General features: G+C 35.3%; 1 protein-coding gene across 1 annotated transcript; it reads right to left on the bottom strand.

Annotated features, from left to right (window-relative positions):
• Positions 1–9498: 9498 nt before the first annotated feature.
• Positions 9499–20067, bottom strand: LOC138316604 (thyrotropin-releasing hormone receptor-like). Its single transcript, XM_069258280.1, has 2 exons — positions 18598–20067; positions 9499–10440 (listed from the first exon to the last, which is right to left on the bottom strand). The coding sequence occupies exons 1-2, from the start codon at positions 19456–19458 to the stop codon at positions 10180–10182; spliced, it is 1122 nt and encodes a 373-aa protein (XP_069114381.1). The 5' UTR covers positions 19459–20067; the 3' UTR covers positions 9499–10179.
• Positions 20068–27562: the final 7495 nt, after the last annotated feature.

The raw sequence follows: 27562 nt of genomic DNA, 5'->3' as shown, positions 1-27562 counted from the left end.
GTGATTATTGTTTATTCGGAACCTGGAATGGTCAGGGATTATACTAGGACATTCACATACAGATAAGTAACACTTTAAATTCTCGTATTACTCTTGTACCACCACCAATTACTTTAAGTATTGTAAACCATCTCTGTATAATATTGTATATATAATTAAATTGTGTTTTGAATTTAGCTGCTGGTTTCTCATTTCTGTTATTCTTTCTTGGTCGTAACAGGAATTGGGGGTTCGTGTCCGAAATCGATATTTAATTTGTAAAATCTAACTTTGAAAAATTGATTAAGAAATTTTCAAAATTTGTGTACAAACTTTTAGTTAACATTTGAAACCAACAGCTAGATAAACATGACTACTATGCAGGTAGAACAGTTTGTTAAAGCGCCATCCCTTGAAGTTCTTTTGCAAGTTAGTAAGAAGGTTTTACTGTTATTGGGTAAACATTTAGGCCTAACTATCAAAACTAATTTGAGGAAAGCTGAAATCAGGAATGTAATTATAAGATATTTTGTTGACAATGGCAAATTTGACTCTAGTGCATTAGATAGCATAGAGGAAACAGTCAGCTCAGAAATTCTAATTAGACAAATGGAACTTGAACATGAAATGAAACAAAGACAAATGGAAATAGAGAAGGAAGTGAAAGAGATGGAGTTAAGAGAAAAAGACAAAGAAAGAGAGTTAAGAGAAAAAGAAATTGAAAGAGAATTAAAAGAAAAAGAAATTGAAAGAGAATTAAAAGAAAAAGAGATCTAGAGAGATCAGATGTTAGAACTAGAGAAGCAGAAAATTCAAGTTGGAACAGAACTAAGAATTAAAGAATTAGAACTAGCTTCTCAAGAAGGTTCAAGTAATCCAACTTTAAGGGGTTTACAAGGAAACAGAGGTTTTGATGTTAGTAGAAACATTAGGTTAGGTCTCCTTTTCAAGAGAAAGAAGTTGACAAGTATTTTCTGCATTTTAAGGAAATAGCTGACAGTATGAAATGGCCTGAAGATAAGCTTACAATGCTTCTTCAGAGTGTCTTGATTGGTAAAGCTAGAGACATTTATTCTTCTTTGTCTGTAGATGAGATTTCAAATTACCAAGTAGTCAAGAAAGCTGTTTTGAAAGCTTATGATTAGTTCCTGAGGCTTACTGCCAGAAATTTCGAAACTCAAGAAAGAGAGATGAACAAACTCATGTAGAATTTGCCAGAGAAAAAGAAGAATTGTTTAAAAGGTGGTGTGATTCTAAAGAAATTGATGACAATTTCGGTAAATTGAGGCAATTGTTGTTGATAGCGGAGTTTAAACGATGTGTCCACACAAACAAAAAAACTCATTTAGATGAGAGAAAAGTTGAAACACTTAGTGCAGCAGCTACAATGGCTGATGATTACGCTCTCACCACCAAAGGCTCATTTGCTAAAAACAGTTCTCAAGACAAAAATAGTACCACAGGTACTAGTAAATTTGGTCAGCCTAGAAACCCAACCTTTAGTGGCCCTTCTAACGACAAACCTACATTAGGTGATAAGACTAAGTCTAACTCTAAAACAGATCATAGGGCAAGTGTGGGGTCTCCTTCTGGTCCTGTTTGGAATTACTGCAAGAAAGCAGGACATGTTATGTCTGAATGTTTTTCTCTCCAGCGTAAGGAGCAAAGGCGAAAACAGTCAGTTCCTTCTGTGTTAGCTATATCAAAGCCTAGTCAGAAACTTAGTGATATTGTGGAAGATTCTTAAGTGTCTGTTGAGATTAAGAGTTCAGAGCTCGAGTCTGATAGTGTCTTGGAGAAGTACTCTCCCTTCATTTCTAAAGGTTTTGTTTCACTTACTACCAACTTGAAACCTGTGAAGATTTTGCGAGATACTGGGGCTTCTCATTCTTTGATATTGGATGGCATAGTGCCTTTGTCTGAGGAGACTTCATGTGGTAGTAGTGTTTTGCTTCAAGGTGTAGATTTAGGATTTGTTAATGTGCCTCTCCATTGTGTTTATTAAAAGCCAGACTTGGTAACTGGGCCTGTCACCATTGATGTTAGACCGGAACTTCCCATAGAGAGCGTGTCGCTCATTTTAGGCAATGACTTGGCTGGAGAGAAAGTTAGGGTAGATCCCTTAGTGTCCAGTATCCCTAAAAAACAGGTGATGCTGAGACTATTCAACAGGAATTTCCTGGTATTTTTCCTTCTTGTGCTGTAACTCGATCAATGAGTAAGAAGGTTTCTGATGTTGCAGTAGTTGAGGATCATTGTAGTCCAGGGTTAGGTGACACTTTCTTGGTTCATGATATAGAGCATTTCATGGGCAAGTCTGATCTTTTGAGCAATCCTGTAGACTTTGATAGTGATAGAGTTGTTCCTAACAAGGGTACTCCTTTAGCTGACATGATGAGTAAATCATCTTTGTCTAGAGAGGAGCTTATAGTAGAACAGGAAAATGATTCTGAAATCTCCTTATTGTGTAATCGTGCTTTGTGTGAGGAAGAGGCTGATAAAGTCCCAGTTTGTTACTTCCGTAAGTCAGGTGTGTTGATGCGCAAATGGCGCCCCCTGATGTGTCTCCCGAAGAAGACTGGAAGGTTGTCAATCAAATAGTTGTCCCACCGAGGTATAGGCAAGATATTCTGAGTTTGTCTCATAATGTACCTATGGCAGGGCATTTAGGTGTGACCAAGACTTATAACAGGATATTAGAGATAACTTCTTATGGCCCAAGCAGAAACGGGATGTGGCTGATTTTTGTAGATCTTGTCATACTTGTCAGGTGGTAGGGAAACCTAATCAGGAAACCCCTGTGGCACCTCTACACCCTATTCCAGCATTTGAGGAATCATTAAGTAGAGTCATTATTGACTGTGTAGGTCCTCTACCCAAACCTAAGTCTGGGAATGAGTATCTTTTAACTATTATGTGTGCTTCCACACGCTTCCCTGAAGCCATTCCACTCAGGAATATTAAGGCCCCTAACATAGTCAAGGCTTTGGATAAATTCTTTACAATGGTTGGTCTTCCAAAAGCTGTCCAATCGGACCAAGGTTCGAATTTCATGTCTGGTATTTTTCAACAAGTCATTTACCAGCTCCAGATCAAGCAGTACAAGTCAAGTGCTTATCATCCAGAGTCTCAGGGTGCTTTAGAACGTTTTCATCAGACATTGAAGAATATGATGAGATCCTATTGTTTTGAAAACAAACGAGATTGGGACGAAGGTATACACATGTTGTTGTTTGGCGTTAGAGAATCTGTACAAGAATTTCTTGGCTTCATTCCCTTTGAACTTGTGTTTGGACACACTGTACGTGGTCCTTTGAAAATTTTGAAAGACAACATTTTGGACGAAGATTCTACAGTGAATCACTCAGAGTATGTGTCTAACTTTAAGCAATGGTTGACAAGGGCATGTGAATTGGCAAAAGAAAATTTGGCCGTTACTCAAACCAAACTGAAAACATGGTATGATAAAGATGCCCGTGCAAGAAATTTTGATCCAGGTGACAAAATTTTGGCTCTATTACCAATACCGGGTCAGTCTTTGCAAGCTAGATATTTTGGACCTTTTATTGTTGAGAAAAAGGTCGATGATGTTAACTAACATTGTCCAAACTCCAGGGAGGCGCAAGAAAACTCAATTATGTCATGTTAATATGCTTAAGAAATATGCAGATAGAGAAGAGAGCAAGACATCTCAACCTATTGCTACTTTGGCCTCTGTACTATCACAAAGTGAGAGTACAGCTGATATTTGTAAATTAGACTTAGATGGTGGTGTACAAGATGTAGGTTTAGACTGTGGTGTTAAGTTACGGAACTCAGATTTGCTTGCGAACTTGGACAAGAAACCATGTCATCTATCGGAAAAGGAACGAAATGAACTAAAAGATCTGATACTTGAGTATAAACATTTGTTTCCGGATACACCAGGCAAAACAGATGCTATTTATCACGACGTGGATGTGGGCGATGCGCCACCTGTCGAGCAACATCCTTACCGTGTCAATTCTTTGAAAGAAGAACATTTAAAGAAAGAAATTCAATACATGTTGGACAATGATATTATTCAACCAAGCAAAAGTGAATGGAGCTCTCCATGTATTCTGGTGCCAAAGCCAGACAAGACATACTTCTGTACTTCTGTACTGACTTCAGAAAAGTAAACTCTGTCAGAAAAACAGACCCTTATCCAATTCTAAAGATTGACAAAGTTGGCAAGGCCAAGTTTGTTAGCAAGTTTGACCTGTTGGAAGGTTATTGACAGGTGCCATTAACAGAAAGAGCTAAAGAAGTGTCGGCATTTGTAACCTCGCAAGGTTTGTACCAGTATAAAGTTATGTCGTTTGGTATGAAGAATGCCCCGGCAACATTTCAATGTCTTCTGAACGGCATGATATCAGACCTGGAAGGCTGCGATGGCTACATTGATGACGTCATCAACTACCACGACACGTGGGAAGACCATCTACGCGGGATTCGCGAATTCTTTGAGAGACTCATTACCATGAAATTAATTGTAAACTTATTGAAATGTGAAATTTGTCATGCCACTGTTGAATTTTTAGGCCATGTTGTAGGACAGGGGTAGGTTAAACCTGTTCAAGCCAAAGTAGAATAAATTATAGATTTTCCAACTCCTGGAAGCAAGAGAGAGCTGATGAGATTTCTTGGTATGGCTGGATACTACAGAAAATTTTCTCAAAATTTCTGTTATAGCAGCTCCACTTACTGCTTTGTTAAAGAAAAATGTCAAATTTGTCTGGTCAGACGAATGTAAGTCTGCCTTTGAGAAATTGAAAGCCATACTATCAAACTCACCAGTTCTAACTGCTGCAGATTTAAATAAACAGTTTAAACTGTTTGTTGACGCCAGCGATGTAGGATTTGGTGCTGTTTTGATGCAAGAAGGTTCTGAACAAATTGACCATCCAATTTGTTATTTCTCGAAAAAAAATTGACAAACACCAGAGAAATTATTCCACCATTATACTAGGATTATACTAGGTCATTCACATACAGATAAGTAACACTTTAAATTCTCGTATTACTCTTGTACCACCACCAATTACTTTAAATATTGTAAACCATTTCTGTATAATATTGTATATATATTTAAATTGTGTTTTAATTTAGCTGCTGGTTTCTCATTTCTGTTATTCTTTCTTGGTCGTAACAATCCTAATTTACAGTATATAGTTGACTCTTGTTATTAATGTTTTTACCCAAAACTCCGCTGATGAATTCTAGGACGATGCAACAGAATGCATCACGGTGTTCTCTATTTTTAAATCTTCTGAATTTCTTGTTGGTCTACTGTAAAGCCCCCTGTGTACACTGATAACAGCCCAAGAAACAGTTATAAGGCTTGATTAGCTATAACCTTCTCATATCATCCATTGACACATGCAGGTATATTTTTATTGATATATAATCTCGTTTTCTTAAGTGTGTTTTGCTGTTCCAATGCATTAGGTATCATTTGATAATTGATATAATCCATTATGAGGCTATTTAAAGCACACTAATCTGTTCCCCTGACACTACACTGATTAGTGCGCAGAATGATATCACGAAACACCACTGACAAAATGAGCAAACCTGTATTAGATAGTAGAGCTGCATTTCCGTTCATATTACTCATCAGAAAATGAATAGACTTACCCATTTAATATACAACACTTCAGTGTCTGAACAATCGGTAAATTCGCGAGCTTGTTTTTTAATCATACCGTGAACGTGTATATCTAGAAGCGACATTGACTTGGCATGCTGAGCAAAAACCTTGCACAAAAACCAAAGTTTTTAATTTCAAAATGATTGTGTGCTGATAGACATATAAAAGAAAATCAATTAAGAAATAAAGAAATATCTGGTGAAAAGTGATACTCTACGGCGGCACAGAGGTGACCAGAAAAAAGTTTAATATAGGACAAAAATATTTTATTTTATGTAATGTGAATTTTTTCTTTTATACAATAGTGAAAACAAATCTTTTAAAAGTTTTACTTTTGTTTTCCAAACAGTCAATACATTTCATACTGAGGTCAAGGTCATTCAAATGAACAAATTTTGTAGACCTTAGCATATTTGACACCTGTGATCATACTTTTGAATGCCATTTATTTGAACAAACATGGTAGTCCTTCATCATAGCAAACTATCAATCCAATATGAGTACGTCTCTGGGCCTTTTAGTTATTGAATAAAATTAGTAGCCGTTCATCCCAGCATGCTGCAAACCAAATACATGTATCAGTATTCCGGTTGTTGAAGTCGTTTGAATGAAAAGTTTAGGAACGACGCCCGTTGGAGAGCGCACGACTATGGACGAGACATGGTGACTAAAGGTCATACTGACTCTTTTTACTTATTCCAGAACAAGTAATAAACATTCAATTCCTATGGAGAATCTGGAAAAATTCAGGAAAAAATTGAAAGAAAAGTGAACTGAAAACAGTAAGTAAAAGGGAAAAAAATCACAATCAAACCCAACGCTCTTAAGAAAAGCATTTACATAACCTTACTGGAAACTAGGCCACATTCTAGCTGTTGGCGATGTATCATTAAAAGTCGGCTTAAAAGAGGTGACGTCTAGTAGAGTTTTTTCATCAATCGCCATATCGTGTCGGGATTAATGGTTTCCAGGAGATGTCACCGACCTCTGTCGTTACTTTGAGTTAGCAATGTCTACATCATCGAGTTGTTGACAAACGGTCAGCCGGAAATTGATTACAATGATTTTGAGACATTGCTGCAGTCATGTTGGAGAGCTAGAAATGCTTGTTGGTTGTTTCAGACGGTTGTTTGGAGATTTCAAAGTTTTCGTGTAGAACAAAGGGTTGATCATTAGGCTTTTTAACAACGACAAAATATTTTTAGACAATTCTGTTGTGGATGTCCTCTATGGAAATAACATTAGAAAGCAAGAATTTCTTAACTTTCTATATGATGTTGTAGTTGAATTTATATTTCTAGTTAGAATTACATGTATATAGTAAAATGAAGGTCTACAGAATATTTTTAAATCAACATGCAGTTTTTGGGTTTTTTTTTTCAAAATAAAGTGTGTTTCTACTTTTGAAAAAATTTTATAGGATTAATTCTTATTAGAAATACAAATGTAATAATTAATAATTGCTGAAACGACATTTTTAATTGATAGCTCTATGCCATCGCGGTTTATGACAGGTTCCTATTCGGACATTTGTGATGTTATTTATTTGTTTTAATCTACTCGAACATACTTAATATTCTATGTTTAGAAGTAAAATACAAAGCTTCATTTTGAAAATAATAGCTTTTTCTTTATAGTGATGTATTGCTTTAACGTATTTAACTGTGTTTCTTTTAGCTAATCCTTCTTAGCAGTTCTCAATACCGGTAATGCCTGCGTCAGTTAATTAGCGACTATTGTATATCACGTTTAGACTAAGTGCTGTTTACATGTTTGTTCCTGTATATTTTTGTATATTATCATTTTGTATTACTTGTATATTCACTTTAGGCCTAGGTTTGGAAGTGTAGAGTTGGATATTTCTCCGCTCCGCACCCGACTGTAATAAATCAGTATATAGAAAATATCATCTTTGGATTATCCTTTTTCACAGACTACATTAGAGCTATTTCCCCAAACGACATTTTTAATTGATAGCTCTATGCCATCGCAAACGTTATTAAAATTTCCGAAAAAAAATCAAACCTTATATAAAAAAAAACAAGGACATAGTCATTCAGATCCCCCGCCAATGGAGATATTAAAGCTGAAGTAAGTTTGATTGTGGAGACTTATGTGTATGAAAAAAAAACAGGAAAAAGTGCAAAAAATGAAAACCTAAAAATAGCAAAAGGTACTACTAGACCATAAAATGAATGTGGTTATGAAGTGGAAATATCTCTGCTGGTTTTAGAGTTATGCTCCAGAAATGAACCTGCTGCAAAAATATGATATTTTCAGCAATGTTTCTATGGTTACAGAAAAAAGCACAAAAAGTGAAAACCTAAAAATAGCAAAAGGCATTACTAGACCATAAGAACAATGTGTCTATGAAGTTTCATGGAAATATCTCTGCTGGTTTTAGGGTTGTGCTCCGGAAACGATTCTTACACAAAAATCTGCCATTTTCAGCAATGTTTCCATTGTTACAGAAAAAAGTACAAAAAGTGAAAACCTTAAAATAGCGAAAGCCAACTTCGTTGGGCGGGGGTTAAAAAATAACATAAGAATACGAGTGGCCAAAGATGAGGTAATAACAGCAAACAAATGAAAAATTACTTGTGTAATCTTTGTAAACAGTGAAGAATCATTGAGCTGTTTGCCGTCTGGCACAATGATAGTCAAGTAGCTAACGCGTTGTATTTAGGACAACGGCAGGAAACAGATAAGGCGACCCGCGTTATGAAAATTAGTATTAAATCTATAAAAAAATATATATATATATTAATTAAATTGTTGAGAGGGTACGGTTGATAAGTGTAGTATTACCGGTATATAACTTTTGCAGCTCTAAAAATTATCAATCTTGTTTTATATTTCTATTTTAAAATTAACAGCCGTTTCGGAAAGGTAGTTGGTCCTTTAAAATATCCTTATATTTTTTTAATCCATAGTTACGAGCAAAACCAAAGATCACAGTGTCATATTATAATACACATAATTTCACCACGGTCGTAACATTGACGAAATGACTTCAATATTTTATCCCGACTTCAACAAAAGGACAGGAAAATCATTAACCTTATTTTGGACACGGAGATTCCCATCTGTGCTGTTTTAATTGGATTGTTATGCCACAACCGGAGTGCTAATGTTCTTAACTTTAGCTAGGATCAATAGACGTAAAAATGTGGCTCCATTCAATGACGAACGAATACTATAGGTAAAATGTCGAAAACATCAAATGTTTAGGCCACATTTTACATAAGTCTTAAGCTATCAAACTGGAATATGAAGTACAATGCTCCCAATCCGATGATCTAGATAATCAAAGGTCAGAACTGTGTGTCATCCGTTGTACGTTACACGTCGGAGCTTTTTCTCTAGGTAGCAAGTGTCAACTATCCATAAATAAACTGAGATGATCCTGACCATCTAATGTTGGTTTGGGGTCAATCGGAAACCAAGACGGTACCCATAGCACTTTTTAAGTTTCTCGTAGGGTTCAATCGGTGAAATCCATGTTAACGAGGACTTAAAGAGACGAGTATTGTTTTGTTTCCTGCCACCAATAGAAACTCAACCGATGATCACCCAGTGCTTCTTAACAAGATTTCGCCATCGAAGTTTTCTCAATGCAATATGTTTCAATTATCTTCACGATGTCTACCAGAATGATTCATAATACAAAATAGTTTTTATAGGATTTCAATATAATGCAGATTTAATAACAAAGTATATATAACATCAAATACCTATATCAGCATGCAAAACGAATACGAAACTAATACATGTGATCGTAAAAAAACTTATCTTATATTTTTTCTTCTCCTACACGGCCTCAATTTTGGCCATGAGTTAAACGTTTGCCTCTCTGAGGAAGGCTCGCAGTAAAAGTGGTAGTATCAACTTAGCGCTCAGCATAAAGGGAGTGGGACGACTGGTTCGACCATTGTCAGTATAATGTGACCGAGTGGGATGCGCTTGTTTTGTGTCTTTGGTGGCATGTAAAAAGGATAACAATACCAAGGAGACACAACACGAATATACCGCAGCCTCCCGAAATATATAGACATTGATTCACACATGACATACCCTATTAAATAATACACATCAATAACTCTAGCTTTTTATAGGACATGAAACCTAATAAGCAACAGCTAACCAAACAGATTGATGAATTTTGAATACAGTTTTATTTTGTCGTAAACTGAAAAGGAAATAAAGCAACAAACGGACAAACAAGCAAACGAAATTGTCAAATTTAAAAAAAAAATCGTTTTAAATCACTGAAAGATTACTTAAAGTATAGTTGAATAAAGTCCAATTTTGAGATATAATCTGGAATGCAGTATTCCAATTCAGAATGCTCAATAGAGTGGAATTTTTCGTTAGTCTAGCACATTAATTTCATACAGCAGTCTCCCTAAACTCGCACTTGCAGGTGATGCCTCTAGACAATTCAGCGTTTTACTATGAATTGTTTATCATAAGCCTAAGCCAGTAATTTCCTGAAAATCTGAAAATCGGATGTCAAATGAAAAGAATGACTACTCACGGCATGACAGTATTCGGCGGTAGGCCTTCCTGAATTTGAGCGACATGAGACTGTAGAGGATCGGGTTAACTGCACTGTTGATGTACACCATGACCCGACAGAACAGCCAGAACCAGATGTTGAGGTATTTGTTGTTAGCTAACGAGTTATATACTACTATAGCTCGATATGGTAGCCAAAGCATCGCGAAAACTGCCACAATTACAACTAGCATCCGGATCACCTGTAAACACAAAGCGTAGTTATCATCATTTATTTAGTTGGGTTATATATAAGTTTTAATTTTATTTTTATTTTGGTTAGTTTTCTGTCAGTTATTAGAATAGAAATTATTAAACGTATGATATTAAATGTGATTTTATAAAATGGGTTTTAAAGATTTTGGTTTGTTTGTTTTTATTTTATTTTATATTTACTTTCTGTGAGCCGTGTGGATCGAGTCGAATTTCATCAAATCTCATGTAAAAGAAACAAATTCAAGATACGTTTTATCACCAATCTGATTAAAATACAGATCCTTAATAACACTGCGTTGGATAAGAGAATCTGACAACATCCCATTAGGAGTCATGTCCAGGTGACCTTTGGAAATGACCAATCAAATTCCTGCTGCCAGAATTTTAAATGTGACTTTAAAGGGACGAAAATGTTTGAAAAAGCTGTCAGAGTTATTTTCATGTACGAAGTCGTCTCGCCCAAATAGCACAACAAAGCTAATTGTTTATATATCTGGGACGAAATGGCGTTGTTAATTGATGCAGCAATGCGTAGAAAATGCATTTGATCTCAAGTACATGTGGTGCAAAAGTCATCCAAACATGATTCCTTATGGGATGTTGTCAGATCCTCTATTGAACGGAGTGGTTATAAGGATCATTATTTCAATCAGATTGGTTAGTTACAACAACCTAAATTTCTAGAAAAATCATCATCAAAATATCTTTAAGAGGATGTAGCCATTTTGTCAAGCCGTTCTAGAATCCTGACTTAACGTCATTTTTTTTATATCAAATCGTCACGATATCCTGTCAGATACAGAATCTCTACACGAGCGACATACAAGTCACTAGATATCGGACGGACAATATGACCAAAAAACGTATGTATGTTGTTTGTATTGACAAATATTCCGATCCCAGGATGGTAGCATTTGGAGCAACTAGACAAAGTCGTGTTATGGATGTCTGTGGCAAACTAAGAGCCATTATTAGACTCCGTGTCGCTTATAGCATGTTTCAGTGAGATTGCACTGGGCAAGTTTTCCACTATCACAAACCACTTCGTACACGCACACCGCATACATGGGAGATCTACCTTTAATAATGACCCTGGTTGTTAATATGGGTATGACGTAAACGCCTTATTCCACCGACAGGGGTCTGTGGTAGTCCTAGCATGTTAGGTTGGCATTTATGTATTGGGCAATCCAATGTTGATCTAAATAGAACTAAATATAAAAAGATGTGCATTATTTATAAGCTATATCTTATTACGTTTTAAGAGAAATATAGGAACATACGCGGGATTGTCATTAATACCGAGCGGTATGTCACAAACACCTGCCATTGGACGGAGCAAATTATAAATGAGATTTTAGAACAGATACACCATGGAGATTGTAAAGGAAAGCTGGGAGCTACTACCTTACCAAGACACCTAATCTTTGATATAACTGTCGATGGTTCCATATTCACTTTCTTTTTTAAACATGAATTTATTAATTTCATTATTTTGTGCGCAAATCCAGGTTTATATACTTATCGATATTTGATAACTGAAATAAGCAATGGCTGTTGTTTGGTCCATTTTCGTTTTTAAATGAATATTTGATAAATTGAAAATCAAGGTAGCGTATTAAAACATTAAATAATCAAATACGAAAAAACTACAATGTATTATCATAGGGAAGCAAAGAATACCCGAGAATTAATTTGTAGGTTTAAAAATATATTCTGGGCCTTGTTAGTATTGCATGTACGACTTATTACACATCAAAGCCAAGGTACGTATGCTCGATCACTGGGTCGGAAAAAATAAACGTGTAGATCAGCATCTTTTAAATACAAATTGATTCTTATCGATACTAAAATAGGTTAAACTGCATCGCGCAGCTGTTTCGGCGTTCTAGGGTTCGTCTTTGCTGTTATTCACTACTGAAGGGTCATTACACTAGGCGGGGGGGGGGGGCACATCTTTTATTATCAGGACCATAATAAAGGGTGCGTTATATGAAGATCTTAATCCGCACAAATCTGGAGCATTTCACTGGTTCACCAGGGCTCTTTAACATAAAAGTATGAACAGGTTTTGTTGCAATAACATTCGAAATAAATAAATGAATGAATGAAAAGGAAATTATGTCCTTGAATGTTGGTTCCACTTCTTCTATCTTATGGATAGTTTCGACGAAATAGCTGTCTGGTTTAAAGAAATCACTTCTAAAAGGACTCTACCTTAATGCATGCTGAGAATTTTTTTCAAGAAAATGTTTCCTACATTCAGCTTTGCCTTACGTTATCTTCCGTTTAAACCTTTAAAGTTAGAACAGCCAATATACCAGTCAAAATAACCAAGATTGTCTTAACAAAGGCTGCATCAATGTAGTCGATTACTACACACGGTGCAGTGAAGAGGTATTCCTCTGATTAGGTCTTCAGTAAATAGGGTTTATAATTGATCGCCTCTATAAACAAAGATGTATCTACAGATTAAGCTATCGTGAAAGTAAAATCACCCCTCCGTCCAGATAAAAAATTGCAATGTACATGTACCTACTATGCTTTCCGGCTATAACGACGACACAATTAATCTAGAAGTCTTTTGAGCAGCTAAGAATATACAAGACCTTGCCCGAATTCGAGCTACACGTTAAAAGCCAAAGAGGATGGTCGTTTTTAACAAACAAATTCTCAAGTTTATTACATGTAAAATTCGATAAAAAAAATCATTGTCCGTCTATCACAGAAAAATAACGGTTTAAATTGACCCTTAAAAACTGTAACAGTTTCGTTTTGTCTATATTGCAGACTGGGAATTACCTATACAACTCACGTTAAATGTCAAAGAAGACACTACAACATGACTAGGATTTCTCCCTTACCTTGGAATTGTTCGTAAATGTCAACAATGACATTTATTTGTAACAAACAATAGGTTAGAGCATACCAAAGCACCATAACAGATGTACAAAATGCCTTTCAACGTATGGAAAAGGACATTTTAATTTTATTTTTATTATTCAAACGTCTAACGTTGAGTGCATGTAGCTTGTAATGTTTCCTGTCACGTGCGGGGCGAGCCACGTGACTAATTGACTCCTACACAATGGTTGCTGTTTTTGGGAAACTCAAACAAATATGGCATATCTATGTTTTCTTTTCCAAATGTTATTAATATCAACGATCGACATGTTATTGAATCACAGCATTCCAATATGGACAAAGCTTTATGATGTTGACAGTCGTTCAATTGTTAGTCTTGGAGGAAAAACCCAAGATCAATCAAGGAAGGACAAAGGGAGGACAAGTACCAATATTATACATTCGGGTTTATCTCGGTCAGGGTAGGACATTACCGGTCAGGTAGGACCAATATAAGCTTCCCAAGTAGGACAAATCCTCAACCAAAGGTCAGGCAAATGTACGACGTACCCATGGGGAAACTTTGGATAGAATGAATCAATTAGCCTTTGTGAAATATGAGCAAAAGATGCAAAGTTAGATTTGCTTCTTGAGTCAAGATAGTGTGAAAATGAACTATTTAAATAATGATAAACATAACAATGCATCATTTTTATATATCTTTTATATATATATATGAAAATCTCCAGACGATGCCTCATGTGACCTACTCATATCGCCCCTGTACGTCGTCGTTCGCCGTGCGTCGTTCGTCGTGTGTTCGTAAACAATTAACAGTTTTACTTCTTTTCCAAAACTACTTCAGCAATTTCGATATCATTGTGCACAATTCTTCTAGGATTATGACCTAAGGCCATCTGATATAATAATATAGTTCCCATTAGTTCACTAACCCTGCCTGTATTATTATGCTTTTTTTTATTTTTATTTTCCTGATATATATCAGGTCATTTTTTAAAATATATGTAGGTTTAGAGGACTAGGTCCTCACCCACTAGGGGGCTATGGGAAGGCACAATTTAGAAAATCATCTTCTCAATTCAAATGTGGTGAAATAAAGTAATCTTTGAAATCAAAATTCATGAACAAATGTAGACAAATTTAGCATTTTCAACGATTTTTGTTTCACAACCAACAGTAATGGATATCTTTCTGATCTTCAGATGTCACAGATCGTAACGCCGCGGTAACTAGAAAAAATGACAACCTGGGTTAACATGAAATACAGCGGAATTCTGTTTTAATATAACTCGAAAACTCGTATATATGAATTAACGAAAACGCTGGTTTTAATATTAATTCAAATCGGCACTAGACAGTAAGTGCTGAGAATATTTTATAAACCAAAATCGACGATTTTTAGTTATACGGTAGACCTGCATTCACGTTATCCATTCAATTTACCTTCTCGCATATGCACTGTTGATGACTGATATTGTACTATTAGTCTTAGTCTACAGGTTTGTTTCAAGCTGCGCGCATACACAGAGCTTCGTGTGATAATATAAAGTGGCAATAGTAGTGATTATCAGAAATTTAGTATTTATGATTGTGTTTATATCTTATTTGTGTGCAGATTATCAAAGAAGTTGATGTGATAACGGTGTATATATGAGATAAATTCTTTCGATTTTATAGTTAAACATGTACTTTTAATATAAACAACACCAACAATTTTGACAACTTAATTCTCTTTTACGGTAACGCCACTAAAAACACGGAACTTGGACATATTTGAAGATAATAACTTTCAACATAAGAACTTACTCGACGATTTTGTTAATTCCATTGTTGCCCGTCGAGTTTGAGATAACCGAGTTTCTGTCCAGTACATTTTTTTCGATAAGCTGTATATTAAAACATACCTCTTCTTTGTAAATCTAGTAGTATTATAAACTCCAGGTATACCATTATGAAGCGTGTCACTCAATAACGACTACGCCCCAGACATTGCACCCCTCGGGGGCCGTCCGGGAAGGTGTTGTCTCGTTTTACTAGAACAATCGTGATGTGACGGCGTCGCCGCTTCGAGACAGCCACCGACCCTTCCGACCCAAGTGTACCAGGCGCTAGACTCTTTGATTCCGTGATTTTTTCATGCATGTAATATGCAAGATTCAGTCTCTGACCCGCGGCCATGTTAAAAAAACACAGGGCGGGCCCGCCTGAGTTACCATCTTACTTCAGTCGGTATTACGATCTGGTTGGACGAAGAAAGCGGCATGAGAACACCCTCAAGGTACCACACACTCTTTACCATTATTTTATAATTTTGAAATCCTGCCATTTTAAAAACTGCGACTGCAAGTCGATTTCTCAACACATGGAATTGCTTGATATTTTAATGCAGATTCCTTTTTTATGTTCTTTATACATTAAAACCATAAAAAAAATCGTTAACACAATGACGTTACGAGGTTGTATTGCATGGGTAACCATGTAATACTGCTTCAGACCTCATGAGTGTATTGCATTGGATAATCCAGTACGTATAAGAACATGTCATGAAATCTCCGATGTATTGATTTCATCAGAGTTACCGGGGAAAGTCCACTAATGACGTGACATTACGTTCAATGTGACAATATTTGACCCAATAAGATATCATTATATACTTATATATCTTAAATCATAACCTATCCGTGTACTTACTAAAGCATGTTATATAGCACGTAAACCACATTTGTATAGCATCCATTTACGTTCAAAGAAGATGTTTGAAATAAAAGCAAACTTTTGATTATTTTTTCATGTAATCAAAAATATTTTCGCTTCAATTCATTTTTACTGAACTTGTCTCGTTATTATATAAATATAGACTTTTGTACTGGTCGAAAACCAGTGGACCTCAAGTCATTTGGAACGTTGGAATAGTTTAACTGCACATCCGGTAATTCTTGTGTAATACTTCAGTATATATATACTAGTGTCAAAAGTGCTTCCAAACTTGTCTCTTCACAAATGCTTCTGATCTCACTTTTATTCGGTAACAAAAATGTCTCATTCATGACCTAATTCAACGAAGACTTAACTCAACTAGATAAAATGTACTAATAGTTTACAATATTGTAACACTCAGCCTGAAGCTTCTAAAATCAGCGTGTTCTAATGTCACAAACAATATGCAAACAACAATTAAAATAATTCAATAGATAAACATCATGTAGTTTTTGTCGTTATCTGGCAAGTCAGTAAAGGAGATATTACCCTAAAGTTTGAAATGTAAGTGTATCAACCAAAATAACATAAGTATGAATTAAAGACATATAACATATCAATTAAAACCATTCAGATTTTTACTGTGAAGCTGAAGCAACCCATTAGCAGCCCACTATCGTAACCTAAGGGACCAAGACATCCATTGAAAAGCTTGAGTGATGATGTTGGATTGTTTATTAAGATGTTTCTTATCCTTTATGCTGATGACACTGTTATTATTTCCGAATCAGCAGAAGGACTACAGAATTTATTGAATATGTTTGAACTATACTGTAATGAGTGGAAACTTAAGGTTAATACGCAAAAAGCTAAAGTTGTTATATTCTCAAAACGGAAATGTCTAACACGTTTGCGCTTTTTATTTTGCAACGAAGAATTAGAGATATTGGAATCTTTTACATACTGAGGCATTTTATTTAACTATAATGGTACATTTTATAAAGCAAAAAGTAAATTAGCGGAACAGGCGAAAAAAGCTTTATTTGCTGTTTATAAAAAATAGAAATATTTCTCTAACAGTTGATTTACAGCTGAAGATTTTTGACTCTCTGGTACAACCTATTCTTTTATATTCTGTTGAAGTATGGGGTTTTGAGAATATTACTATTATTGCAAAAATTCACTTGCAATTCTGTAAACGTATCTTAGGTTTGAGACGTAGCACACCAAACTTTATAGTCTATGGTGAATTGGGTAGATATCCGTTGAGTATTGAAGTGAAATGTAGAATGGTCATGTTTTGGTATAATTTAATTTCCACTGATAAATTGTCAAGCAAAATATATAAACTTATGTACCAATTGCATGTAAATAGAAACATAAGTTTTAAATGGATCGATTTTGTGCGAAATATTTTTTATGAGACAGGCTTAAATTTTGTATGGGATATACAGGAATCTTGTACATTGAACAAAATATGTTTAAAATGTACCACTAAAACAAATACTTCAGGATCAATTTATTCATTATATTCTGTATTATACTTATGCGTTGATTGTATTATACCAATCTAATTAAAATTAAACTTGTAATCTTTTCGTCCCGACATCGATGATGTCGCTTGATAGAAGTGTTTCATACTTCACTTACAGTGGACCATTAATATAGGACCAACATACTTATTTTTGACTAATCAATCTATGGCGGTTAGCTTCCTCGAAAATGCAAAACTAAACAAGGTGGTCGGTAATCTATATCGTGGTGTGTGTATCTTATATATCGACATGTATCACAGTCTATTACTTTTGGTGGTTACTACAAACCAACTTATTTTTGCTAGTAATTTATTTTAGCGTATTTCGCGACTATTATGATTATCGTAAATATGTCGTCGCGTTTAAGATCCAGTTACAAGAGCTGTAGAGCGTTTTATCTGCATAACGCGAAAATGAAATCCCCGAGGAAATTTCTATGGACATGAAAACACGAAATTACATCGCTGCGAAAATGTCGTTGTAACGCGAAAATAAGTTAGTTTACAGAATTGAACATGGTTACAAATCACGTTCAAGTGTTCTGTTGGTTTTTATTCCTCTATTCAATTAAATACCACTGCACGACAACGATAGATATTCCACACGTGAATTTCAACCAATTTTCTATGCAGAGAGAGTGACACTTCGCATTATATGACATTAAAGAAAATGATGAAACAAAACCACTTATAATAACAAATTGCATGATACGAAACTTAATTTGTATTTTGAATAAGTCTTTTGAATAAGTCTTTTGAATAAGTCTTTTGAATTAAGTTTGATATTATGTAATTTTAGACGTAATGTTAACGGTTAGGCATCTTCAAAATATTTCTTGTACATTTATTGTATCAATGGCTGTATATTTTACGATGCGTGATATTAATTGATTGATTGATTGATTGGTTGAAAACAGTCAATCATGACTTCAAATCCCTTGCTATAAATATATTACACAAAACATCAAAATAAATATGAGTTAGATAATTGTCTTATTGAATCTGTCGACATCATTAGATAAGCTCGCAAAATGAAGTACATACAAAATTGAATGTTTTACAGTAAATAATGTCTTACCTGGAATCGTGATTTGGACGTTTGTCGACAACGATTGGAGTAGTCTGGTGCTTTACTTCCATCGGAATCTAATGCAGATTTGTTAAAAAGAATCCTGATAATAAATGAATATAGAATCCCGGACAAAAGTAGCGGAAACACGTAGAAAATAAAGAAGTCAGTCATATAATACAGCAGATAGGACTCTCTCTCTAGTCTGTAGGTACAGGTATGAAGGGGGGACGACCCATCACAGGCCACTGTATACGTCATAGTAGTTAGCCCTAGCCATGGGGTGCAGTAGAGTATGGAAAAGCCCCATAAGGATATAATAATACGTTTGGCTCGTCGAGTTGTGCATATTGTCTGTGCTTTCATTGGGTGGCATATTGCAATGTAGCGCTCTAACGTAAACGCTGTGATAGACAGGGCTGACGCATCAGCACCCAGATATTGTACAAATACCAGGACGGAACACATGGCCCTTCCCCATGGCCAATGATTCCGCCGAAAGAAGGGTTCTGGAATAGAAGGCAGCGTTGCTGACAGAAGAAGGAGACAATCGGCTACTGATAAACTAATTAGATAACAATTAGTTGGAGTTTGCATGCTTCTGCGACGCGAAATGACAATTATCACCAACAGGTTTCCTAGTATTCCTACGGTGAAGATTACCAATGGCACTGTTAGTGCAATGATCTTGTATAACGCTGGGTAATCTTCAGATCCAATTAAAACGGTAGGGACCCTAGTCCCTGAAGCGTCTTTTCCGAAAAGCGTTTCATTTAGAACTGTATTCTGTTTTGCTGTATTGACACATTCCGGGTACGCTCCGAGCAGAACAGTGGAGTTGACATCAATGTTAATCTCTGCCATTATCATTAATTACCTATAACCGCTTAATTAGTAAATATACAGCTAATTTAAATAACAAAATTGTGTAAGTGACGAAAATAACTTCGTCAAGGAACTCCAATAGGTTCTATGGATACTTTGTCACTTGCACTTGCCATCTCGTTGTTTCAGACAGTTCGATACGAAATGATATGTCCCATACTTCCTCACACTGCCATTCCGTTGTCAATCCTTCCGGTATCTTAACACAATGAACACAGCAGAGAAGCACAGGCTACCACAGCTCGCATTGTTGTATACAGTCTAATGCTCCCGTGAATTCGCCCGAGCCTGCTTAAGCTGTGCTATAACAAGACCTTACGATATCGAATGTCAACGCTAAAGCATTCCGCGAGATCACATAACGCTCAATTTCTTTCCATTTTTCTTGTGTCAACAATAATTGGCGGAAAAAAGAAATAAAAATATTTTTTGCTCAATTTGAAACATTGCGGAAGCGAAATGAGCGTCTAAGATTCGTAGAATATGCAATTATCTGTGTAATATCAGGTTCTATCAATATCGGATTTCGCTTCATATTACTGGACAAGTTTTTGTCGCTTGGTTTATTTGTCATAACTGTGTTGTAAAACTGCATGTATTTTATGTTTTGTACTTTAAGGATAACAAGAAAAAACAATAGCAATTTGAAAAGGATATATACGCCAGCATATTACTATATCCCTCGGCCACAATGGAAACCAATTGATTATACAGTAATGATACTTTTAATGAGATAATCATATACATGTATATTATACGTCTCTGCAACTTTTATATCAAAATTTTTATTAGTATTCCAGACATCTAGAATTAATTTGACGCTCGAATCAGCACAACTGTGGGGCAACAGAATCTTCACTTCCCGATTTCCGTACTTTTAAAAACATTGAATCACCGGGGCTAATCGTACAAACCGGGCTACGCTATTTACGCTCGTGGAAACGCTTCTTTTACATAGAAAAGTGTCGTCTAGGGGTGCGTACGTGATAAATATTTGCTCGGTATTCAACTCAAGGCCAATAATCCAAAAATACATGTTGCCCACGGAACAATAGAGTATTCACCAATACGTAGAAGCAAAATTGGTGTCTTTGCTACGCCGCTTGAGGTGCTACGCCGCTTGAGGCGTAGCAGTTAGAATCGGATGCAAACCACGCCATCTTGCATGATAGCCATGTAGCAAGAACGCTTGAATCAGATGGATGTTCGGTGTGTTACAAGCACTGCCTGTTGAAGTAATATTAAAACGAATTACGGAAACAGACTTTAATTTGTACGGATTCGGACGCCATCTTCCTGATAAAGCATTGTCACATGTGCGCTTGCATCCGTTAATTAGATTCCGGTGTAGAACAAGCATTCGTGGTAAAATTATTCTGAATAAGGATTTTCTAGAAATTAATCGGGCATTTTAATTAAATCTATATCTGTAGTGGTTGCCATGTTCGAGACATTACTTTTATATTTCTTATTAATTTAGATGACCATCGTGTAACATTAATAATCAGACATATTCAAGGCCCACAACCTTTCCGAAACGGCTTTTAATTTTTAAAATGGGAATGTAAAACAAGATCGATAATTTTGTAGAGTCCTAAAAATTATTAACTTACCGTTACTACTACATTAATCATCACCTTCTGAACGATTTGATTAAAATAGATAAAATGTTTATTTTCATAACGCGGGTCGTATTATGTTTCCCGCCGTCGTCCTAAATACCGCGCGGTAGTTGACTATTACTGGGCCAGACGGTAAAACAGCGAATTGACTCTCCACTGTTTTCATATATTACACAGGAAATCTTGCATATGTTTGGTGTCGTAACCTTATTTTAGATCATCGGTATGCATTTTCTGATGTTATTAATGTTTTTTAAGAAACCTTTATATTTTGCTCCGGAAAGGTAATGGGCCTTTAACGGGACACGGAACATACTAAAATGCGGGATCACAGTACATAATAAAAGCGGAATGAAAACGGACCATAGAAAAAACATAGAAACATATAAGATTAAGTTCAATATTTTTCTTTGCCTTTTCTCTGAGCTTAGCAATCTCTGCATAAAACCCTTTTTGATTTGTTGGAAGCAAAAGTATTATTAAAACTGTTCGTTTGTACTAGACCTGGCTACCTTGCACTAACACACGCTCACAAATTATAAAATGGCTTTCAACAGAACAATTAAAATTGCTAAACAATATCATCATATCATTGTTTAATTTTCATATTCTGTCCAATCAAAGGGTTAAGCTTCCGCGTAGCCCAACTAGCTTTTTGGGAAGCTAATACTTGTATTGTATTACACTTTGTCCTGTATTTCGCGCACAATATAGACAGGTATGTCATATTATTGTTGAAAAGTATGATTTTTGTCGTATATTCAAACAGACTATATATCTGAACGAGAGACAGAAATAAAACCGGATTCATTTCATAAAATTATCACAGATTTCAATGATTTGGTGACCTTTTCTTGTTGAATGTTACTGCTTTAATTTTATTTTTTTTAAATCACGCATGCGGAAACGCTGCGGACTGGTATAGCTATACGCACATGGAACGCTTGAAACAATATACATGGCAGGATATAATTTCTTCAGTCAAAAGGGATTTCCATCACACACACGATATTTTAGTAGTTTAATTGTTCGAACCTAGTTAACCTTTCCTTATGGAAACGGATCAGAATCGCTTAATTTTGATAGTCCCAAGAAAATCATACAAGCAGCAAACCCCAGCTAAAGAAACGTTAATGTTTTTTAGTACGAACCTGACGTTCCGTCAAATTGAATACGACGTTACGTTGGAACGAAACCGGATCATCTTGTACGTCTCGTTATATTAGATAATGTATTCTTAGCATATGATTGGTTCACAAAGTTTAAACTAGAATGTTCCCCAGAATTTTGATTTCGCTGTTTACAGATTTGAGCGTTGAAGAGTTTACAGTTGGGTAAATACTCAGAAAAGGGTTGATTATAATACGTGAATTGAATTATTCTTTATTCAAGGTATTTCAATTCAAAACATATGATAATTATATATAGTATAGTGAATCATTGCTCAAATTATTTTTAAAAAATTGTCTAATACCTTATTGGATTATATACATACATGTATGAAAATGTCTAAAATAGAAATATTAAGTTTCTTCTGTATCAAACCAAGAAATGTAGATTCTAAAAGATCGCGCGCATACACACGGCCTCCCATGTGTGCGGTGTGATGCGTGTGTGAAGTGCATGGTGCGTGATTTGGGAGACTGTGGTATATTCCTATTGTATCGTCTTGTATAGTGAAACTCTTGTCCTATTTATAGTGATACACACTGTTAGTATGCCACCGAAGACAACAAGCAACACACTCCTCCCGGTGGCATTTAGTCCGCTAAACCCGCTTATATATTATAAAGGTTTTTACCTAATATAAGGAAGAAAAAACTTATAATATGCAGGTTTATCGGACTTGGTCACATAATACTGACAACGGGCGAATCAGTCGTCTCACTCCCATTTATGCTGAGCGCTACATATATAAGAACCCAAATCCTACCTCGTGTCAAGCGGTGTCAAGGGAGACGTTCGGAAGGAGAAAATAAGTTAGGAAGAGAAAATATAACAATCTAAACCATAGTTTTTCAATCATGCAATAGGGCAGCACGTACTATTCAACTGAAAACGAAGAAATGATTTAGGAACTAATATGTATTCACTGCCTTGTATGTTGTTTAGTGTACATATACATACCGGTTAGCGTTTTCGCATGCGTAATTTATAAAATATAGTTATAACAGTAAAATTCAACAAAAAATCTACATAATCATTGAAATCTGTGATGATTTTGTTTAACTGAATCAAGTTTTCTTTCTGATTCTCGTTTAGATATATATCTGTTTCAATATATAACAAAAATCACACTTTTCGACCATGATATGACATACCCCTATATAATGTGCGCGAAATATATGACAAAGTATAAAACAATAAAACCTTAATTTTGCTTCAACGCATTGGTGAAACATTCTACTGTTCCGTGGGCAACTTGTATTTTTAGATTATTGGCCGGGAGTTGAATACCGAGCAAATATATATCACGTACGTTCCCCCAGACGACAGTTTTCTATGGAAAAGAAGCGTTTCCACAAGCGTAAATAGCGTAGCCCGGTTTGTACGATTAGCCCCGGTGTGAATGTTGAGGTCAAACAATGAAGATTTTTCTGTGAAATAGTGATATCCTGCTCAAATCTTTATAATTTCGTATGACCATCGTCTGCAAACTCCGGACAACTGGTAAAACTCAAAAAAGATTTATAGCTGAGATTTCTATGTACTAAACTATAATACTAATTTGTTGTGGCCCAAAATAATGCCCCTCGATCACTTCTCTCCTGATACTTCATTGTCCACCTAGCAGAGGTAAATGGATGTTGGAAAATCAAATATGGTGCGCTTTTCGGTCTTCTTTAAACCTATAATGCCACAGCAACACATACTACTAAGACTTCAATTCTGAAGAACATGAAAAAATCAATATAATACATGAAGTAAAGGACTTAAAAAATAAACATTCACACACAAAGGAAGTACATTGATTCCGTGAATAACAGCAGACAGCCACCAAAGTAGATGTAAAATCGTGATCGTGTGCGAGTATTGTATGGGTTCATTGAAAACGTTTGATAACATATGAATAGTATGTGGTTCACAATAATGACACGGATATATTCAGAAATATTACAAGCGATGAGAAATATCCATTTCTGGCGGAGTTATTGAATCGGGGAAACATGTCCATATATCTCATAGGCACCATAATGCACACTCCAACCACAAGGTTTTGGTTCTAATTATACGGAATTCCCTAATGCCACTGAAAACTGAAACATAGATGTATTACTACTCTTCCAGCCAATACGTGAAAATACCTAACGATCCATCAAATGCCTAGGTCACTGGCCAAAGGTCAAAGCTTATGTCAAGTGTTTTATCGTTTCTTTGGTGTAATATTCATTGTTTGTTTCATTGGCATAAATGCATGTTCAAGGTCAAATTCTGTCAATCGCAAGGAAAAAGACAAATGTCAAGGTCAATGTGCTCCAAGGGCAACCTTTTTGTTCATTAAAGTTCACTGATGAATACCTGTGACATGGTCATCAAACTGTTTATACATGAAATCTGAAATTAAAATATAAAAGTCTAAAGACTTAGTATCAAGACTTAATTAAAGGTTAACAAATAAAATTCTTATCCAAATTACCTTCCATAAAAGCCTTTGTAAGCGTTGGATTAATAACAGGGAATTGGCACGAATTTACTTGCATTAAAGTATTCATATACAAATATAAGACAACCATTTAGCAGAGACTTAATGAATGGTCTCAAAGAACGAAGTTCATTGTAGCAAAAGCACGGTGACTGTTCATCGAGTAAGGATGCTTGACCAGTTGAAGATATGCCATCAGTTGTTGGAAACACAATTAAGCTCCCGGGAAACGATTTGATGACGTCCATGCAGATGACATTAAAGTCAGATAGCTAGATCTGCAATATAGCAAGGGACTCAGGAACAAAGAATAGACTGATATACAGAGTACAAAACACTGTAGATGTTCCATTGGACCAACATAGGCTTCTGCCAAGTGACATGGCCATTGATGCTGTACGAAGTCACATTGTCTACTACATGATGTATGGAACAGATGGAGAGACCGAACAATAGACATAGGGTGACTATGTTACCACAATAGACATAGGGTGACTATGTTACCACAATGCTTATCTTTAGTGAGACTATTAGTATACAGCAGAAGATCCACTCTGCAGCTTCTACTTTCTTCAATTGTATGAGAAACAAAGATCGGAAAACAAGACCCATTATGACCCTCAGGAATTCAGAATACAAGAAAGTCAGGTGAGTGCAAGCGTTCAAGTGAGAACATGAACATTTGATAATTTTTGAAAATGAAACATCGTGAAATTATGCAAATATTGTAAGCTGAAAATGTGAATAATTTCCTACAAGTATGCCTTTTGGTTAAAATCCGTGATGAGATCAGGAAAATTAAAAGAAAAATGTTAAAATACATGAAACCAGAGGTTTATTTAAATCTCTGATGAAACACAGAAGTTATATATAGTTGGAATAAGAAGTGGCCTTTTTATAATTTACGAATACGCTTTAATAGCATTATCATTGCTCCGCTTTGTCCATTACTTTGATTAAATTGTACGTTTTAATATTGATGTTCAGTGTCAAAAAATCACTCAGAAGGGGAGGAATCTAACCAATGTGTATGCACGTGTAACCACACTGTTAGTATTAAGACGTTCAAAATAATATATATATATATATATTATTTACGTTTCTGTTGTACACTATTTATCTTTTATTGCTGTTTTATAACCTGTCATACGTACAAATGTACCATATCCATAAATCACGGTACTTATTTTAATAGTTTCCTTACAGTAGATCTACAGTACAGTAGCTACCTACTAACAAGTTATGCATGTACATATTTTTGATGGTCACAGATGAAAATTATTTCCTTGTTTCCGGTAGGTTTTACGTTTATTTTTTGGTATACAAAGTAGCAAAATTATCAATGTTGATTGTTTTTCTTCCAATTGTCCCTCTGGAAAACATAAACCCGGAAAGATTTTCCCTGTTTACGACTTTAGGGTTAGAAAGGGTTTTTAAAGTCCGATACTGCCTTATTAGAGTTAGTTCGCAGCTGCATAAAAGGAAACAAATTACATCCCGCACTGTCCTGCTTAACTATAAAGGAACATATTGAGTAAAAGACATAAAAATAATATTAATTATAATTGATTTATTAACGTAGAAAATATAGTACAAATTAATGATCCTGGCGAAACATAGTCCGTTTCTGCGCAAATTTGTATACCGATTTTTTTTTATTCAAGCCACGTTACATCTCGTCATGTAGTCCATACATACCGTGATGGTTGTATAAAATAAGGTGTAATAGAGGTAGTAATTAAGGTTTTCATATACTATTTTACATTTCGGTAAAAAGCACTAAAAAGTCTGTTTCTGCCCGATCCCGTAAATCGTCGTTTTGTATCATTAAACACTTATCTAAGCTAGCGCAATGTACTATCATAAGGATTTTAGTGCTTGAATACAATATTGTAAAACAAAGGACAGTGAACGCGTACCTACATATAATTTTAACGGCAGATGGATGTATATATTTATTTCAGACACTACATTTGACATTGCTATCCAAATTTCCTTGATTTTATTGTTGTTGGATTAACCGCGGTAATTATATCTGCTTCAGTGTCACATAAAGTTAATTGAGTAATTATATTACGTACACGGGGTAACCAGGTGGTATGACACTTAGCCTCAGGGCAATGGACACGCCAAGTGCTAGTGTAATAAAAGACCGTCAAAAGAAATCATTACGGATCCTTGTTTCTTTTATGAAATCAACATTTTGTATAACAAGTGAAAAAAATCCTTGTTATAGTACATTGATAAATTTCTTTTTTTTTCAGTTCATACATATATCAATTAGTTTAACTGACAATGATATAGTTATTCTTATTAAATCTAATTAAAGGTTAGAGCTCGATTTCTGAATGTTTAAATTTACGAAAGACCTACATGTATCCTGCCCGGCCGTATATATAGAGTCCATTTTATCCGAACTGCAAATTGCAATTGATCTTTGCGCCGTTAGTATTACGTGGTTTTTGTGAAAATACCTATATATTTCACATTTATTTATCAAGATCATAGTCATATTAACTGTTTTGAATATTTTTTCTCTGATTTAAATTAGCTATCTGTTTAAAATTGACCGATCCTGCTCGGTAATTTTCTGTCCGACCATGCAAGAAAATTTTGATTTTTTTTTTACACTTTTTTTGGTCAAAATAGGTTAACAAATTAATAATATTGATATCTACACTTTAATTTAATACATATTTATCATTTTAACGAGTAGTCTGGTTCCCTGCTGCGAATGCTATCGGAGCATCCGATTCTGCTCGATCCTGCCCGATTTTGCCCGATCCTGTAAATCGTCTTTTCGGTTAATATCGGTCTGCTTCAT

The sequence above is a fragment of the Argopecten irradians genome, chromosome 2 (assembly GCF_041381155.1).
Source record: "Argopecten irradians isolate NY chromosome 2, Ai_NY, whole genome shotgun sequence".
Taxonomy (NCBI): Eukaryota; Metazoa; Mollusca; class Bivalvia; order Pectinida; family Pectinidae; genus Argopecten; species Argopecten irradians.
Note: the sequence above shows the minus strand (reverse complement) of the source record. Positions and strands in the feature narration are given on the sequence as shown.

What these genes read in the sequence shown, in the direction of transcription:
- LOC138316604 (XM_069258280.1), bottom strand. Translation starts at nt 19,458, where the DNA reads ATGATAATGGCAGAGATTAACATTGATGTCAACTCCACTGTTCTGCTC. An exon ending in CGTCCAAATCACGATTCCAG is followed by an intron (nt 10,441 to 18,597) that starts GTAAGACATTAT and finishes CCCAACTAAATA; the next exon opens with AATGATGATAACTACGCTTT.